The sequence below is a fragment of the Nelusetta ayraudi genome, unplaced genomic scaffold (assembly GCF_046127955.1).
Source record: "Nelusetta ayraudi isolate G7.1 ecotype Tasmania unplaced genomic scaffold, CSIRO-AGI_Nayr_v1 ptg000094l, whole genome shotgun sequence".
NCBI lineage: Eukaryota > Metazoa > Chordata > Actinopteri > Tetraodontiformes > Monacanthidae > Nelusetta > Nelusetta ayraudi.
In genome coordinates this window covers 2975001-2994340 of record NW_027466144.1, presented here as the reverse complement: position 1 = coordinate 2994340, position 19340 = coordinate 2975001, and the positions used below count along the sequence as shown (strand labels likewise).

Here is a 19340-nt window from a genome sequence, read left to right as displayed (position 1 = left end):
AAACCAAAATACCTCCAGGGCAGCTTTATAAGAAACCTTCAATTTCTTAATAGGTTGATTTCTTGCGGAGTTTTCACACAAAATTAAACAAATTAAATAAAAAAAACGAATGAATGAATGAATGTCTCCTTCGAGAGCAACGAAACACCCATCCAAAACATGGAGCCTCTCCCAGCTGTTATAAGGCGAAGGCAGGGTGGTCTGAAAAACCACCTCATGAGAGCGTCAAAACCTTTAAGCGACATTTGAGAGGTTTTTCCAAGTTTTTTTTACTGTGATATTTAGGTTTTGCGCAATTCTAGGGGTAATGGAAACGCACACTCACACATACACACACACGCACACACACACACGCACACACACACACTACACACACATACACCTACGGTCAATTTAGAGTTCCTAATTCACCTCACATGCATGTTTTTGGACTGTGGGATAAAAGCCAGAGAACCAAGAGAACCCCAAAAAATGACAACGTAAAATCAAAATTGATGGCGGTGAAAGTCATCCGGAAGTTCAAATACAGCCACCGCAGTGTGAAAGACGCCTTTTAACATGAAGCCAAACACATTCGGATGGCCTGAGGCTGCGCGAACGTCCAGTGCTAAGTTGTGCTCAGGAGGGTCTCTGCGCCTCGGCTAAAGATAGAAGGCAGGAAGCTGGAAGGTGAGTGGTGGGTGGCATGGTTGGCACCGTTGGCGAGCATGTGCACATGACTCACACATGGATACAGAGGAGGGGGGGGGGGCAGACTGCTTGTCTGTCACACAGCGGGCCGTCAGCTGCCCTTCGCCGACCCCGGCAGGACTGGAACTGGTAAGTGGCACCAGTCATCGCTTTTAAGACAAAGCCTGGGGGACCCGTCATCTCTCGCTCTCTTCTGGATGCTCATTTCACCGAGCGTGGAAGTCTGGGATGACCTCGTACTCCAATTCCTGAGGGGCCTCTGAGTCTGACCTAAATAACTGGACTCCGCAAAGCCATATGTTTGGATGGCGGAGCCCCGTGTGGGATGCAGGCCAACACACCTGTCGCCTTTACCCGAAGTGATATGCAACTCAAAATAGCCCGCAGGGGGAACTGAGGGTGATCAGCATTTGCCAGTTATCACAAGCAGCATGTAGGTTAATCCAAGCACGCTCGCGTGGGGCTCGGGTTAACAGGGAAAACAAGGCCTGGGGGACTGGATATATAAAATATGTATTTAATAGCAGTGGTAGGAGCTGGAAGGCATCAGTAGGCCCGCAAGTCTGGCTTCAAAAAAATATTATTTTATAGTTTTTCATAACATTTTCACCTAATCTTGACCCTAGGATAAAGCGTTTTTTTGAAACGGATATTTGTTTTCTATGGTAAAATTTAAAACTGAATTAATCGTGATTTATTTATGCGGTTATTATTATTTTTTACTTGAGGTATGAATAAGCAAAAAAAATATGGGGATGGGCGCCGATTGTTTCATCCAACGTCCATAGTCTCATGGTGAAAACATTCAGAAATAAACAAATTTCCGATCGACACTTTCAAAATAAAATCAAGTGACGCACTTGGAAATATTGTAAACCTCCACTTTGGTTAAAACTCATCTTGAAACATAGCCCAAAACATCGCATTGCTTTTCTTTTGGGCACGAATAAATGCTTTGCAGAAAGATACTCCACACAAAAATATTAGACACAAAACCAAAACATTTGGCAACTTTCTAGAACAGTCTCTCTTTTACGCTGAAGGCCCCCGGTCGCTTCATTTCCGGTTCCAGCCTCCCCAGATGCAGCTCGCATCGTAACTTTCCCGGACGAATGACAGCACAAAAAAAAAAAAAAAAAACCCGAGTCTCGTACTACTCACACAGGCGGATCCAGTGGTCGCACAGGCCGAGCAGGGCGCCGCACACACGCAGAAGTAACGAAGCCATGATCGCCGCTGACCCGCAAACCGAACTGCGACTGTCCTCTCTTTACCGACCGCTGGCCGGACGATGCTGAGATTCTGGTGTCACAGCGTGGACGCGCCCATTGACTGGACTCCCAGCACCGGGGTGGGACAGTCCCGTCATGTGGAAAAGCGGTGTCACGTCTCCTGATCCGGGGATTTCAGAGTCTAAAAGTGATCCTCTGGCTTTCCCGGCATGTGGTTTCATCATGTATTAATGAGAATTATCACATCATATAATAAATAAATACTAATAAATAGGTGCAAGAAAAAGAAAAGAAAAAAACAAACATCTCAGACAAACTACTTTTTAAATGTTTCTGTATGTCACTCCTCAGTCAACAACAACAACAAAAACAAAAACAACAACAATTTATTTATAATATATTTTCTATATGAATCAAGTTGGGCCATTCTACTTCATGAAAACTTAAAACACATCACTGTGCAAGTCTAGTGTGAATTCCTGTCAAATACAGTGGTGTTCCAGTCATTCCAGCCTCAAACTATGGAATTGGAGTTGAAATTGTGTCAATCTCCGTAGAAAATCTCAAACATGTAATAGGGAAAATGAAGTTTTGACCGATTCAAATAATTAAATTATGTTGCCAAAGGAATGAACATGATTGTATGACCATGTTGAGGAGGAAGTAACTCGACACCGCGAGAAAACTGGACCACAGCTGTTATAGCGCGGCGCTGTTAATATGAATGTTTATGACACCAATTCATTAAAATAGCCAATCGTTTTTTATTACGCGCCATCGTAATCTGACACACAACTGAGAGAGAGAGAGAGAGAGTGAGAGAGATGTGGCGTCATAAATCTAATCGCCCATTATTTACACCAGCACGGTCATCACTCTTCTTTCTGACCCCCGCTCTCGACTAATGGCACTGCAGACTGTCAACAACACACAGTCACTCACAGCCACCGCCACCGCCACTTGTAATCATGATAATCCAGCTATGTATGAGCTGGAAAAGGTGCATGTTTTTGCCCAGGGGTGAGAGGCAGCAGTTGCAGTGCTGCGTTGCAGTGAACCCCTGGGGGCAGTGTTGCACAGGCTTTCATATTACTGTGACCGTGAGCCTGTGGTCCTCAGCGAAACAGGCCAGTATGCCGTCATTAGAGTGGAGCTGGCGGAGCATGACAGACAGACGGACAGACAGACAGACATACAGACAGACAGACACCTCACTTTGGGGACAAAGTACGCCCAGTGAATTAAACATGATCCCATTGGTCTATTACAGTAAAAAGGGCTGGCACCTTCTGAAAAATACATGTGGGGCGGAAATGAGATTGAATAATTGCCGTCAGGTCATGGAGCGGAGGAAAGAGAAGGCAGGGTGGAGAGAGAAAAAAGAAAAGAAAGGGAAGGAAATAGAAACACCACGCGTCGCACACTGAACCAGGCTTCAGTTGGGTACGTTTTCCTTTGAGAGCGCAACCGGTTGAGTTCAAAAAGGTGAAAGAGGCCAAAGGGAATTCTGCCTGCCAGGGTGAAAAAAAAAAAAAAAAAAAAAAAGCCCAGAAGGAAACAAAGCAGCAGCGAAGAGGTGATGAATATGTTAAGTGGAGACGACACAGGGCGGAGGAGCCGCAGCTTAGAGGCAGCGAAATCCTCACATTAAGCGATTGCTCTGGATTTTCCCGAGCTTTGGAAAGAGGATCTGCTCCAGATTTTGTTAAACCGATCCAAAGGTGCTGACGGCTCAGGCCAGACGCGTCTCCCTCTCTGCTCTTCGAACGCACAAGTTATATACGTGCATGCGAGTGTGTGCGCGTGTGTGCGTGTGCGTCCGTGCGTGTGTGAGTCTGATTGCGCACAAAGGCAGGCAGCAGCAGTCAAAGCCACTTGGCGTTCAAAGAGAGCAGATCAAAGGAGGCCCCCTTTTGGTTCGCTCTCCTTCCACCGGATTAAAAAGATCATCAATAGTAAATGGAGGCGCAGCGGCTCGCCGCGCGGAAACTGGAGCGGCGGCAACCAGCCCGAAAGGTCCCTCTCGCACCTGCGTTCGAATTTTCCGAATCGGCAGGTTTCGCCACGGGGACGAGTGGGAAGAGGAGAGAAGAGCGAGGGCTGTTTTCCTCTGCAACTTCTGACATCATGCAATATTTACAGCCAGGCAACTTCTTCCCTGCTCACTCTGGGCTCCCCCGGCTGCTGTCTTTCGAAGCACTGCGGCGTGTATGCGCCGGCGTCTGGGAGACAATGCAAGTGTGGTGCAAGCACGCGCGCACACACACACACACACACATACAGAAAAGTAGAAAGTTGTGAGTGTTTACTCTGCAGGGTGACAAAGTGCCACGTCAGGAATCTGCTCTTCTCTACGCGAGCGCAGCTAGAATGGAAATAAGGTCAATGATGCGGCGGCTTTGCCTTCATTGAAACCCTTCAACGACTTTGACAGAAAATCTTCAGCCGCGTCCACACAACAACAATGCACAGTCCCGCTAACATTTTTTTTCCCCCTCTGGTTTCACAGGTGGAAAAACACACGAAGCTCTGGAATTCTCTTCAATTTCCAACAGCACATGGAATTCCTGGAACATCAGGCAGTCAAATATATACACGACTATCTGCTGGATATGTTGACGAACCAGCAGCAAATTTGAACTGAAATTGTAGCCTGGGTGTTTTTCAGGGTTTTTTTGTGCGACAGTCTGTGCTGCTCCTCTGGCATAAAAGCCAACTGAGGATCTTGAATATTCAGACATCGGGCTTTTCAAGAGGTTCGAGTGGTTGTCACTCGGTGCGCCAGTGCGGGTGCAAATGCCAGCGTCTGTGAGTAACCGGGTATCATAATTGCATAAATTCCCAAATGATGCAAGCGCGGCGTCACACGGCGAGTGCGACAGAGTGAAGAGGGCCGCCGAGGAAAAAGGAAAAGGTCATCGGCTGAAGATCTTTTTTTTTCTCTTCCCGCTTCGTCCTACTTCCAGTCCCTCTCCGCTCCCGCACTCTCTCTCTTCGATCACGCGCTCACTCGCTCGCCCCACCCTCCCCTCCTCCTGCCCTCCGGGAGCGCGGCAAGCAGCGGTAGTTAATTAATTACGGTGATTGACGACGATCCCAGCAGGTGATGAATTGCGCGGCGGCGCAGCTATGACAGTAATCTGCGGCGATCCTCTTTACTCGGGGCTTGAGGGACGGCCACACGGTAATTTCTCCCAGTGGCCACTCGAGGTACTGCAGCCCAAAAAAATCCCATGGGCCCAAAAAGCATTTTTCCCATAGATCACAATACAAAAAAAATAAACACCTTTAAAACAGCTGGCGGGACGACTGTGAAACGCGATTCATAGCAAATCTTTCTATTGTAGATTTTTCACTGATGGTCTTTCATTCGTTTAGTCGATGCTGGAGAACGTCACTGACAGACATGTCAGGATCAGAACGAGCTGAGACACAGCAGCACAATGCACTGCTGTGCTGTGACGTCAGGCTGGGAATAAATTCTTTTCTGGTGATTTTCTGGCCTTTATCAATTTCAATTCAATGTAGTCGCTTCTTTTTGTATTGCTACTGTTTTTCCTGCAGTACCTCAAGTGACCACTGGAAAAAGAAAATCGGAGCGCCGCCATATTGCCAGTCTGGTATCAAGTTCTAATAATAGATCAATGCAGAGGACCCAGAGGAAGATCACGAGGAGGGGCACTTGCTGTACGACCATTTATCACATGACCAATTCATGCAGAGGCCAAAAAAAAAAAAAAGCAACAGCAAGAAAACAAACATTCATTAACATTCCGATGGCTCCAAGGCTGCAGCCGCTGGACAAGACTCTCCTACCACTTCCTCCTCTGCCGCCGCCGAGTCCACACTGCGAGTGTGTTATCTTCGCATTATCAACAAATGATTACGGGGGCCGAGGACGGCCGCAGAGCGCGGAGAGCCTCGCCGGAAGACGTAACAGACGAGTGGAAGTTCTCCTTGTATCACCTCGAGCAAACAGAGCCGCTGCCAGGGCCGCGGAAAAAGCAGTTAATCCCTGCAACGCTCGGGCCTGATAGATGGTCTTCATTATCTGCTGCCCCCCCGGGGGGGTGGAGGGGGAGGAGGGCGAGCGAGGGTGGGAGGGTGAGGATGGAGCCCCGAATGTCTCTCTCTTGATCCATTCACTCTCCTTTTATAGATCGCAGACGGAAGCACAATGGAACAATCAGCCCGAGCTACCGAGCGAAAGCCTTTAACGCCGGCGTTTCACCCCAAGGAAATTGTCAACTGATGCTGTGTGTAAAAAAAAAAAAAGGGGGCGGACAGGATGAACAGGATGGAGATGCAGCAAATACTGAACTGCTTTGAAATGGTTTGTCCCTTTTGTTGAACGGCCCTTTCGAAATGTCCAAAGTTGGGAGTGTTTAGTTTAGTTTCATTAGAGTCTTAACCTTGGCAGAGAGGACGGCCTTTTAATTGGCACACTTACAAAGTAGTGGAGGTGGGAAGTGGGGTTACGTACACGGGGAGATAAACGGTGACTCAGTGCACGCAGCCTGAGGGGGGGCGGTGACGTTTTGGATTATTATTTTTTTTTAATTCCAATATTGTCTTTTTTGCAGCGGTGGAACATGGAAGCAGCCTGTGCTGGATGTCAGCGCCGCTCAGCGTCAAACAGCGGCGATGCTGGAAAGCCGGCCGGCTCCACGAGGCGCACAGGAGGGACTAAAATAAGAGGCGGGAGGTCGGCGAGCCACAGAGTTCGAGATGAAGCTCTTATGACGGCGAGGAGGGGGGGGGGGCAAAAACAACAAATAGAAAAAAACTGCTCTGCATTCATCGTCTCGTATCGGAGCTGAAGAACTGGGTCAGATGGATGATAATGCGGAGGTTTGAGGTCTGCAGAACAAAACAACCTCCCAGTGAACAATCCATCCGTCCATACACACACAGGGAGAACATGCACACTCCACACAGAAAGGTCCAAGGCCCGGAATCGAACCCGCAACCTTCTTGCTGTGAGGCGACAGCGTTACAGTGAAGAATCTAAAGCAGCTTTTTTGATGAAAAACTGAGTTTTTGCGTTTTTCTTTATGAACAGAAACATCTTCAGAGTCCAGCGTCCAGGCCTCATGCGAGACCCACCCACCCACTGCTCACTTATTCATCCCACTGCTGTCGAGTTTAATGTGCTGCACATGCTAAACCCGGGCACAAGCATCCATAATACATCCGTATCAATTCGTAATGCGATTTTAAAATATGCATGCGGCCGCTGACCTGTGCTGCTCTGGATGGTCCTGACGGTGGTGGTGCTGCAACGCGGCGGCGAGCCGCTCCTCCTGCCGCCCGCCACCGCCCCCGTCGCCACCACCACCACGCCCCCGGATCCGGGCCCCTCCCCTTCCTCGTCCTGGGAGCAGCCCTTCTCGATGGCGCGCACGTAGCTGTGGCTGCGCATGCGGAAGCAGCCGGCCACCGGCAGGTCCAGGGCGTCCACGGCCTGCGACTCCATCTCGCTGAACACCGACTCGCACACGGCCTCGATCTGCCCGTTCACCTCCACCTCGCTCACCTGCGGGCGGGACAGAGGGGAGAACAGGCGCAGGCCAACGGTCAGGGTTTGGAATTTTACCAGAAAAACTGACGGAAATGGTTGGAGATGAGCGCTTGCGCAACACAAAGAGAATGGAGAACGACAACAGGGGCCGGAGTCGCTTCTCTGGTGCTGCGGCACAAATCTTCAGGTCTACAGAGGGATCCCACTTTAATTAAAGCTTCATGAGCCATGCGCCCTACATATGAAGTATGCTCAAACCACAAGTTGGCTGCTGCAGAAGAATTCTCACACTTTTTTTTTTATTTGATTAGATGTTTTATTTAGAAACAGAGGACAGATTTTCAATATTTGCTAAATCTTTAACCAAAGATCTTCGCAGAGCAGCCTTTGTTTTTATTTTAAACTCAAGCCCACTGGTTTGAAGTCAGAGCAGCAATTCTGGTCTTTTGGTGTTGCGTCAAAGCCTAGCGCGCCTGTGTGTGTGTGTGTGTGTGTGTGTGAGAGCGTGTGTGTACGTGCACACGCTTTTAGTTTCAGCGTGTCACGCCGCATAATTGGCCCACGTCTACTTGGCTCCCGCGCTGCCTTGTGAAGCTGTTAAGCCGTGCGCCGTTGTACGACTGGCGGTGATGGGGGGGGGGGGAGGACTTCAAAGGCCGGTGCTGCCGAGAGAAACCGCTGCGAGTTTTCGCGAAGCGAGAATTAAGGGGGAGTTGTCGAGACGGCCGGGAGTCCAGTCGAGACTCGAGGAAAAAGATGGGCGCAGTTCAACTGCTCTGGAACAGGAGGACCGACGTATCGATGCTACCGTTTAGACTCCTAGATGATTAAAAGAGTGGAAAAACAGCAGAATGGGTTGCCAGAATCGGGGTAGGATCCTGGGATTGTGAGCGTGGGCTGAATGAATGAATGAGCAACGGATCCGGTTCTGCACTTCCTTCCTCGTCTCTCTGGCATTTCTGGAAATGTCGGGCCCGGCGAGTCACTCGCACTCTCGGCGTTACAGTCATGAAAAGACGTCCCAAGGGTTTTTTTCATTCAGACGTCGTGGCTGAGCCGCAGCGCCACACCCCCCCCCCCGCCCCAGAGGCCTTTTGGAGGGAGTAGAGGAGAAAAAACAGAAAGGTAAGCTAAGCTTTCCTGTCACTTCAAATCAGGCAGCACGTGAAGGAGGCTTGGCTTACATCTCAATTTGCTGCAGCAGTAAAAAATAAATTAATTAATAAATGACTCAATAAATGAATATATGTATAAATAAAATAAAAGCGGGAAAGTGTTTCCTCCGCCCTCAACATGTTTACGCTCCATCCAGCCGCCGCGATGTATAAACAATCCCACTTTCGACCATTGATCGCCTCCGTAAAAGAAGCGTCGTAAACGTCGCCACTTGCACAACACAGGAGGCCGAGCGGAGGAGAATCGTTTTCCCTGCTGAGGCAGAAGAAGGAAAAGGGAAAGTGAACGAGCTCCGCCGTTCAATTAATTATCTGAGCTGCAGGAAGCGCACCCGCTAATTGGTAGGTCGGCCAAATGGTGACCCGATTGCCAACCTAGCGAGCGGAGAAGACGATGGGGCGGCAAGCAGAGTCATGAGAGGTGCGAGAGGTCGGCGGGTAGAAGAGTCCCAGGCCCCGGCGGTGGGGGGGGGGGGGGGGGGGGGCACCACTGACCTGGCTGATGGTGCTCATGGCCCTCATGTAGCTCTCGTTGCGCGAGCGGAATTTGGGCGACGCCAGCAGCCCCGCCGGGTCCAAGCTGTCCAGGCTTCTATTGATGGAAACCTCGCTCACCGCCCGCAGGTAGCTGTGGCTGCGGATCTGCAGCTTGGGCGAGTGCTCCGTGGAGATCCTGCCGGAGAGAGGGAGGGGAGACTACTCAACTGGGATAGCAACTGCAATCATCAAAATCAGTGGGAATCATATCATCACATTTAACCCGTTATATTCCGCATCAACGTATATTATTCATTTCATACCTGCTCCAAGGAGGAGCAGGGTGCAAAAGTTCAAAAGTTCCTCCCCCTTTTCATCTGATCTGGTCTCCTTGAAGCAACTTGTTAGCACTTTTCTCACAAAAAGGTGCGAGCAGACGGAGGAAGGAGGAGGAGAAGGAGGTGGAGGAGTAGGAGGATCAAGAGGAAGAGGAGGAGGAACGTGATATAAAAACAGACTCGCCATCCAGGACGACCAGGTGTCTCATTAGCTCTCACCTGCCTCCCATCGCCATCACTCGGCAGGATTCACACCTATGCGACGTGTGTGTGTGTGTGTGTGTGTGTGTGTGTGTGTGTGTGTGTGTGTGTGTGTGTGTGTGTGCACGTGCATGCGCGAGGGCGCTCAGGAGACATGTGTGCAAGGCACGTGCGTGCGGGCCTGCGGTTGATCGGACGCGAGCTAAACAATTCATTAATCAGGGGAAATAAAAGCCTAAAAAGCTGACTGTCGTTCCGGTGGATGAGCATCGCCGGCCGCTAGACAGACTGCCATAAAACTAAAGTGCACGAGGGGAGAAGCGAGCAGCGCTAAGATTAGAAAGAAAAAAAAAAAACGTCTTCCTCGCCGCGGTGTTCCGCTTTATTGCGCTCGTACGCGGGGAGAACATGTATGGGGTGGGGGTGGGGGGAGGGTAGGGGGCGCCATGACTCCCTGCGCCTCCAGGTCGGCACCGCTTTAATTATGTATTTCCACCTTAGAAATAGAGCGCTGGCCACCAAAGCAAAGCAAACTGGATTACTCATTCTTGGATGGTAAAATGGAGGGCAGAGGGACGGCGGCAGAGGAAGAGGCTAATAAAAGGGCAGGGATGAGCCGGCGGCGGAGAAGAGGGAAGAGGGCGAGCGAGAGGACGCATCTCCAGGAACAGCTGCTCGCTGACAACGACAAGAATAAATAGTCATGATATTAATCATAATATAGTGTTGTAGCACTCGAGAGTGGCTTTTGAAGGGTCTCGGTCTTGGACTGAATGGACTCGGGATTTTTGATCAAGACCGGTCGAGACTCAGCCAACACTGTCATGACACGGAAAAGAAGCTGCTGCCGTTTTACGCTCTGTTTTTGTGACAACCAGAATGACACAGCCCCTTATTCCTGGTTAATTTATTTTTTAATTTTATGAAGCAAAGTTTTTTTTTTTGAAAATGGTTCAAAGTAGTTGGCAAAGCAGCAAAATGTGAAAGGAAATCACTGAAAAGAGACGTTGCTGTTCCATTTAGACGCAAACTTGAATGTTGTTGTTATTTTGGGTTAATATATGAAGTCTTGGTCTTGGTCGGTCTCCATCTCAATCTTCTCTAGTCTTGATAATGTCTTGTTCTCGGTTGGTGCCGTCTTGACTACAGCACTTTGTGTGACATCTTTGGAGCTTTTCGATCCCGCACAGAAGCTCCTGCTTCCCGGTGACATGACGAAGGAGCCTCAAAAGCAGCGAGGGGTAGTGCGAGCGCGTAAGAAACGACGAGACGTGTGATTGATCCAAGTTTGACATTACACGTTCGGCGGAAAAAGAAACTCTCACGACTCGGCGTGTCGTGTGGAGTGGAACAGCTCGACTCGCCTCAATTCGAGGCTTCTGAAGCTGAGACTCATCAGCCGTGAACGGATTATGTCACTTGATCTTTTTTGGAAGTGCTCTGTTATTTATGCACAAACGTAATTGCAACCTTAATCCATAATTGGTTGCGCCCCTCCCGCTTCTGTGTCATTTAGCCAGAGTGTCGACCTCTTTTCCCCCCACGATTCCAAGCAAATATTTAGCAGCGATGGCACCGGTGGGGTGGGGGGGGGTCAATTACAGCCAAAGTGATTCCACAACCTGGATAAATTCAGCATGACAAATCGCCACCAACCCCCCGTGCGTTCCAACGCTCTTCGGATTAGCGTCGATCCTTCCCATCAGCCACCGGGAGGCCGCCGTGCGACGCGCCGAGGCCTCGGAAGCGGAGACGAATCAATCAGCCGACACCATCGCCCTCGGCCGCGGCCGCTCTTGATTTCCCAATAGAGCTGATTATAGTCGCCGCGGCCCGGTGATTTCTTTTGTGGCAGAGTCTCCCTGTAATCAGCGCCACCTGCAGCGGGGCAGGGGAGAGTTCAGGCCGTCCCTGGGTGTCTCCTCTGAGGAGCAGCGGGGGTCTCGAGATGTGATTTTCTGCAAAAATCAACCCTGTAGCTGCGTTTCCAAAAATAAAAGCGATACCGCTTCCACGTAAATGCGGAAAAAGTGTTGCCATGACACTACTGTGATATACCTCCGTATGGACGCGTCTGAAAAACCACCTCAAGAGCGCGTCAAAGCCTTTTAGCCACATTTGAGAGGTTTTTCAGGTTTCGGTGTTTCCATAACAAGTCTTTTATTGCGATATTTAGGTTTTACACAATTCTAGGGGTGATGGAAATGCAGCTACTGATTCTGCCGCTCGCCGCCAACGTCCTATTGTCCCGCTGGTCCCTTGAACTGAAAGTCTGAGCGACTCGGAACTTGGATGTGACGAATGTGGAGCAAAACAAAAGCAACGCAAATCGGTCCAGTAGAACGAACACGTTTGCAGCGAGACATCGGCAGGGGAAGGCAGCCGCGGCGTTTGGAGCGTGTCGCTCAGCAGCCAACGATTCTGGAGTCGATTCGCGCATCGCCGCGAGGGATGAAGTGAAGTTGAGCGCCGGAGAAGAGTGGAGGGGGCAGAAGAGAAGAGGAGCAGCGTCTCTCTCTCCCTCTCTCCCTCTCTCTCTCTCTCTCTCTCTCTGGAGAAATCTATGAGCGGGTGAAGGACCTCCGCGGTCGCAGAGGGCGCACATGAAAGAAAGGAGCTGATTATCGCAGACCGTGCGAAAAAAAAAAAAAAAAAAGGCAGCAGCGTGAAAACAAGAGAGTCGGCTTCTCCCCCGCGTCGCCCCCTATCTCCGGCGTGCAGCGCCGCAGCTTTGGCGTCGTTCCGCCGGGGCTCCGTGGGATCATAGCGGCACCGCTGCTCCCTGAGACAAACTCCAGTCATTACCCGCGGCCCGGGCCGTGTCACATGACCTTATGTAGCGGTGCATATGTGAGTCCGTATCATTTGTATGTGTGTGTGTGTGTGTGTATGAAAAGAAAGGACGATGTTTTCTCATCTTTCTACATTTCACGGGGAATAAGTCACAGCCCTGCACGCCGCTGGAGGAATTACACATCAAAGTCTTTGACTCTTTCGCAGATGGGCTCGTAACATTTTTTCTTTTTTCTTTTTTACGAGCTGGCGGGTCACATCTGGGTCCAGTAATTAAAATGATGTTTTTTTTTTATTATTAAAGTCGGCCCACTCTCCATCACCACCGTGATCAGAAACGGTGACGTCACATGAGACAAGAGTTCAGGCCAAATCGTCGGTTGATAAAAGTCAGTGGGTGTCAGAAAGTAACGACGGCGACATTCATCTCCACTGTTTGGCCGTGTCGCTTGCCAGGGGGCGTCGCCGTCCTTGTGCCACCGAGGGCCTTGAAACGCTGCGTGCGGAGCAAATTGATGGCAGGAAGGAAAAAAAATATAAAAATAAACCGGATGCGAGAAGGGAAACGTGTCGCACAAAGGAATAAATTATTTCTAGCACAGTCCAAGACACGGACGTATACTTCAAATATGGCTGCGCAACGATTTTTAAACTGGTGGCCACTTGAGGTACTGCAATCGTAATCATACTCTTGCAAAAAAAAATCCAAAGGTCAGAAAATCTCGAGAAAAGACTTCATTGCCAGTTACCGTCTCACCTCGTTCTGGTTGGTTGATGTGTTTTGACGCATCACGTGACTGACAGAGGCGTGATGGCAAGTGACGCTGCCGCTGTGCATACATGCACTACGTCTCGCATCTTTCAACATTGTTTTCTGTGGCCAAAGCTTTTTGGATTCCAGCGCTCGACTGCTCTGCCGCTTTGTCGACCAGCGAGCGCTGAGCACTTACTTGAGCGTGGTCATCTCGGTGAGGGACGGCTGCGTGGCCTTCAGGTAGCTGGCTCGCCGAGCCTGCACTTTGGGCGAGGGCTTGGGGCTGCAGTCCGAGTCGCCGCTGTCGTCCTCCGCCATGGCCTTGATGTAGCTGCCGCTGCGCATCCGCCGGCACGGGATCTCGTCGTCCTTGGCCAGCGGGGAGAAGCCGCCCCAGTCGTCCTGCGGCACCTGCGCCAGAAGAAAAAAAAAAAAACGGTTAACGATATTTTCTACCGTATAAAAAAAATCCCCCAGAAAATGCGACGCTTTGATCGAACCGTAAAGCTGCCGTTTGGCTCCTCGCGTCGCATTCAGCATTCGAGGCGCGAGGGAATTCAAGTGGTTAAACGAGGGGGAAAAAACAAAAAGTCTCTCCGTCTCTGACTTTTCACGCACACTAATGAAAGTGAAACATAAAAGGAGGCAAAAGCTGTGAGAGGGAGACAGTAGACGAGGGGGGAGAAGGCAGGCGGAGAGGGTGGGTGGGTGGGGGGGGGCACAAAGAGGGGCTTTATTCGGCGCAACCAGTCTGCAGCGGCGACGTGAATGGCTGTCAGGGCACCGGCTCTGAAGTGAAAGAAATGAGATACAGCGGGAGCGGGGAGAGGGGGAAAAAAAAAATAATGAAAGAGCCGGAGAGAGAATCATTCAACAGACTGACGCGTAGCTTGAAATCTGAGATGACTCGGATGTCAGAGGGCAGCGGCACAGCGTGTTTTACACCCCCCCCGAAATCTGGGGAGTGACGTCGACGCGAGTTGATTGTCGTAGAAAAGGGAAAAGTTCCTGACTTTTTTTTTAAAAAAAAAACAACAACAACAACACCAAAAGAAAGAGGATGAAGTCGTGACTTTTTAATCCGATTCACCCTCACGGTTCGGCGAGACGCACTTCAAGGTCTCTAAACTTGTGCGCCAGTGAACTGAATTGATGAAATGGGTGCGACGGGTTCGTGAAAAAAAAGAAAAAAAATTTATGAGAGCATAGATGTCAAATTCTTTATTTACATTTTATTCATTTTGATGAGTTTTTTTTCTTTGAAATTCAGTTTTGCATGTGTGCAATATGAAGTTATTTATCGTACAGTATTTAACTTTGCTTTGCTTTGTTCCGTATTCAGTGTTGAACCAAAACTTGTTTGGCTCCATATAAAAAGGTTCTCTGTTCTATCCGGAGGATGATTTTTTTTCAATAAATATCAATGTTTTAAATTTAGGCCCCCGCTGTGTATTGGAGTTTGACACCCCTGCATCAGAGGATGTCAAAAAAACAACAAAAAAAAAAAAAAAAAAAAAATTTGCAAGGACGCAGCGGTCGCAGTTTCTCTGCCACTGGTGGCTCCTTTTCCTGCGTCCATTTTTCACGCAGGCTGTTTGAGTGAGCGGCCGCTCAGATCTAATCCCTCCGTCTTTTAAGCCCCTTCGCGCTCTCATTCATGCCCTCTTGCCGCTCATTGGCCGTTAGTCGGCCCTCTCCCAGCGCTAATGAGAAACGCACTCCTCCTCCTCGTCCTCCTCTCGACGCCTCGTGCCAACGTGAGGAAGTCGTCGCCGTCTGACAGGCACTTTTGTCGCCGGCGACCGCGCGCCCACGCCTGCATTTGACGGCCATTTATCCCGAGCTTCTGTTTTCTATGTCCGCTCACGTCGCTCCAGCGACGGTCTCGCCGCGCTAACCTTGAGGCCTCGAGCGCGATACGCTTGCACGCAAAGTGCAAACTCACACCCACGAAATCGGTTCTAGAAAAAAAGAAAGAAAAAAAAAAATCATAAAGGCGGCGATTTCTGCATTTTATGGCCCGGAAACCTCGACCGTTGACTACAGATTGGTGGATTTTTGGGGGGTAAACATATAAATTGCACTCATAAAGTGAGGGAATCTGAGCTGAACTCTTAAACGGCTTGATTTGCTGTTTTTTTGTGCAAAGAGAAAGATGCTGCCTCCATTTGGCTGCGTGGCTTTTGAAATATTGTGCGGTAGATCAATAATGGTGCCATCTAAGCACTCTTGTGCAGAGAGGGAAGGACAGATAAAAGCAGGAAACAAACACACAAACAAACGCAGAGGGGCTAGCCAGCTAGTGGTGACCTCCAGGCGACCTACCTGCAGGAAGTGGCAGGTGCGCCCCTGCTCGGCCTTCACCAGAGCCTTGTCCAGGTTGACCGAGGCCTTCTGGTAGACCTCCCTGGCCCGGCTCACCGTCAGCGAGGACGACCACGAGCTCTTCTTCAGCTGCACTTGGCCGTCCAAGGCGCCCCCTAGCTGCACGGGCCCGGAAGTGGCTCCGCCTCCACCTCCCACCGAGCACGTTGTGCACTTGACGTCGTTGTTGCTGCGCGACGTCTTGAGTGAGTGGGCGCTGATGGTGTTGTACGACTCCATGAAGTACTGCGACTGCGACTTGTCCGGGTGGCGGCCCATGGTCATGACCCCCAAGGGGTGACCGCCGTGCTGCTGCTGCTGCTGCTGCTGCTGGTGGGCGTGGGACTGCGGGTGGTGGTGGTGGTGGTGGTAGAGGCACACGTCCCGGTCCAGCGTGTCGTCCGAGCTCCAGTAGCCCGAGATGGCCGAGCGCATCTTGGGCTCGGAGCGGGAGCGGTCTTTGCTCTTGCTTCGCTTGCTGCTGTGCTTCAAGGTTCCCGAGGCCGACGGCGGCTCGTCGGGGCTGGATTTGCACCCGTTCACCCTCCCGCCTCCTCCGCCTCCCCCGCTGCCGCTCCCCGAGGGCCCCTCCAGGGAGTGCGACTTGGTGAAGAGCTTCTGGACGGAGTGGACCAGGTGGCGGATGCGTCCAGGGCTGTCGCTGCGCTGGTGCTCCACCGCCGTGCGCTTGTACTGCAGCGTGTGGTAGCCTTCGCGCCTCACCGGCGCCTGCCGATCAAAGTGCTCCATCAGGTTCGAGGGGACCCGGCCCCCGCCAGCGCCGCCGCCTGGCGGCCCCGTGTACGGCACCACAGCTCCGGCCTCCTCCTTCAGCTCATGGTGGGAGCTGTAGTGCCGGCGGGGGAAGGTGCAGCTGGCCAGGTCGGGGTAGTCCGACTGGAAGGAGTTGTGCTGCGGCGCGTAGCATGGGTGCTCGTCGCCGGCATTCAGGAAGTAGGAGCGGCGGTCCGAGTGGCCCAGGGTCATGGAGTCGTACGAGGGGTCGCAGGTCACCGCCTGCGGGTGACTCCGGCTGCCGGACAGGCCTTTCATCGTCATGGCGCCGGGCCGGGAAGTTCGCACAGCCCCCGGAAAGAGCTCTGCTGGGAAGAGACACACATCGAGGTGAAGGAAATAAATTACCAGGTAGGAAAGAGGAGGATGACAATTTGCATTTGCTTAGAAAGTGAGCGTAATGTCGGTGTCAGCTTTCATAAACAAGGGGGTGAAAACAGATGATGCTGACAAGGCGAGGACCTTTTTTTTAATGCCCTTCTAAACTTCAGAAGGAGAATCTAAATATAGCAGCCACTTAGCATGTGGTCCCTGACATCAAAATCTGTCCTCAAGCTTCTCTCTCTCTCTCTCTCTCTCTCTCTCGCACGTCTCCGGTCGCTCTCCTGGATTTGAGCGAGAGGGAAAGTGAAGGCGAGGAAGGAGGGAAACAGAAACAAACAAAGGATGCAGAAGAGGTATCGGGGAAGAGTTCACGTCTATTTCCAGCTCAAGGGTGCACTCGCTTTATTCAGGGGGACGGTCGGACACAAAGAAGCGGTGTTTTTTGAAAAATAGATAAATAAGCAAATGTCTGAGACGTAACTGCAAAGAAAGGCCTGAGAAAGTGCATCTATTCCTGTTTTTCTGAGGGAAGGGCCATAAAATACTGTAATGACACAATGATCGCAGCCTGATCCTCCACGTCAGCCAATCAACACCCATGACAAAGCTCCGCCCACCTCAAAGCAAATTAAAAAAAACACCTCAGCGGCCATTGAGGTGTCCTTCACTCCCTCCTCCGGCCACCCGCACGACCTCCGAACCCGCACGTTCCCCATCGGACAGCGGGCAGGAGATAACGAGGCAATAATAAAAGCCCGCGCCGCCCTCGTCACGCAGCGGTGACAGAGGAGCCGTGTCCGAGCCGCTGCCGGGGAATTGATTACAGCCGCTCATAATCCGGCCAAATGGCGAACGGGGAGGAGGCGACGTGAGCGGCAGGATAAAGGAAATCCGGCGAGGGAAGAAAGCGGCGGGACGTGATAAGCTGGCAGGAACGGCGGAGTTGTGTTTATGCTGATGAACGGAGGCAAGAGTCCATTTATATGCTGATGAAAAAAGGAAGTCGGGACGGACGACCACGCCACCCTCCAAAACAAAAGGCGACAATCTTATTAAGAAGAGGTCCAAGGCCGCGGTTTGGTTGTTCAGTGACATCAAATCAAATTAAAGTTCATTTCTGCTGCTTTCAGATGGGAGAAATTCAACAAAAAGATGAGCAGAACAGAATATTTCAACAACAAATTAAAAAAGGCAAAATTGAATAAAGAAGCAAACACCCCCAAAGCCATCAGCCACACAAGAGAATTCACACACACACACACACACACACACACACACACACACACACACACACACACACACACACACACACACACACACACACACACACACACACACACACACACACACACAATCCCTCTTCATGCAGGGCCACTTAAAAAGTGGCCTTTGTGCGACTGAAGGTATTCACTGCGGCTGACAGACACAGATCCCTTCTGTTGGCGGCCCCATGCGCAGAATGTGACCTAAATAAAGACGGGCCCTGCTGGTGATCCACGGCAGCGCGTTTGGATCACAGCTGTCTGCAGCAGTTGCATCTAAAGCTGGAGAGCTGAAGCTGGGTCACGCTGGCTTTCTGCCTGCCAGCCACACGCACACACGCGCACACACACGCACACATGCACACACGCACACACACACACGAAGCGTATCTGACAGGGCGCATAAGCGCGCTGAATTTCGATAGCGGCAGCTCGTAAAGTGCAGTTTATCGGTGGAGGGTCTGCCGGTCGGGGGCCTCGTCTGTCAGGTACGGCCGACAGTGACGGCGGCGTTACGCAGTCCCGTCCGCGTTGTCGTCCGTGCCGATGCTCGCTGACCCAGTTGTGTCCTCTACTGTCTGGTCACGGCCGTCACCCGTCAACCGGACGGGTCGTATCGGAGCGACCGCGGCGACAGCGACGACCTCGTGGGAGGAATTCTACCGTAAATGACGGCTAAAGACGTGGCGGTTGAGGGTTTTTAATGAGACGTTGAATGATTTTTTTTTTTCCCCCTTACTTACGTCAAATGATCGGTCATCCCTATACCAGCGTTCTCAAATGGTGGGTTGCGAACCAGAAGTGGGTCGCAGAGCTGTTTTGATTGGGTCACTGCTTCGTGGGCAGTTTCCTTTTTCTTTTCTTTTTTTTTTTTTAAAGGGATTTCAAAATCTATGGAGGTTTATAGAGAAAATTTGGGGTATTTATTTTGCAGGACAGACATTTCAATTCAATAATTACAATAATTAATTTTACTAGACATGTTAGAAAAGTTGCCTAGGGTTTTTATTTGCTGTTGTATAAGTTGAAATGGAGAAAAAACCAACCACCAACCTTTTAAACAAGTGACTGTAAACAAAGGAGTCCCTTCCTGTGTGAACAACACGCAGGTGAGGACACTTGACCACGACACCTCGATAACCGAGGTTAAGGCTCAAGCCTCATGCGGCCATTCCGAAAAGCCCACATTCCAGTCGGAAGATGTCCTGTCAGTGCGCTTTCACCTCGGGTTATTTCGCAACCAACAGTGCGGCGTTCCGAGACAGAGACCCTGGAGTTTTGGAAGCCTTCACCTGAGGGCCACCGGGCTCCAGATTCCAACTCTCAGAACTCGCCATCGATTTCTCCAAAAGGTTAAAAACACGACCAATCTGCCCTCCGTGGGCGGTTAACACCACACAGGCGGATGTGTCTC

General features: G+C 50.8%; 1 protein-coding gene and 1 long non-coding RNA gene across 4 annotated transcripts in view; one reads left to right on the top strand and one right to left on the bottom strand.

The window, feature by feature from the left end:
• Window positions 1-19340, bottom strand: part of dlgap1b (discs, large (Drosophila) homolog-associated protein 1b) — an 80766-nt gene that overhangs the window by 26177 nt on the left and 35249 nt on the right. For 2 of the 3 annotated variants that reach the window (XR_012929090.1, XM_076047509.1), the window contains 4 exons: window positions 15507-16645; window positions 13378-13592; window positions 9114-9291; window positions 7164-7458 (listed from right to left, as the gene is read on the bottom strand). Coding sequence is in view for 2 of the 3 variants with exons in the window: in XM_076047509.1 (XP_075903624.1) it covers window positions 7164-7458; window positions 9114-9291; window positions 13378-13592; window positions 15507-16604 (1786 nt within the window). In the remaining variant the exon portion in view is untranslated. Of the gene's footprint in view, window positions 1-7163; window positions 7459-9113; window positions 9292-13377; window positions 13593-15506; window positions 16649-19340 lie in introns of all 3 variants that reach the window. The other variant, XM_076047510.1, reaches the window with a different exon arrangement.
• On the top strand, window positions 739-6681 carry LOC142902449 (uncharacterized). Its single transcript, XR_012929091.1, has 2 exons — window positions 739-819; window positions 6506-6681. It is a non-coding gene; the product is annotated as an uncharacterized LOC142902449 (long non-coding RNA).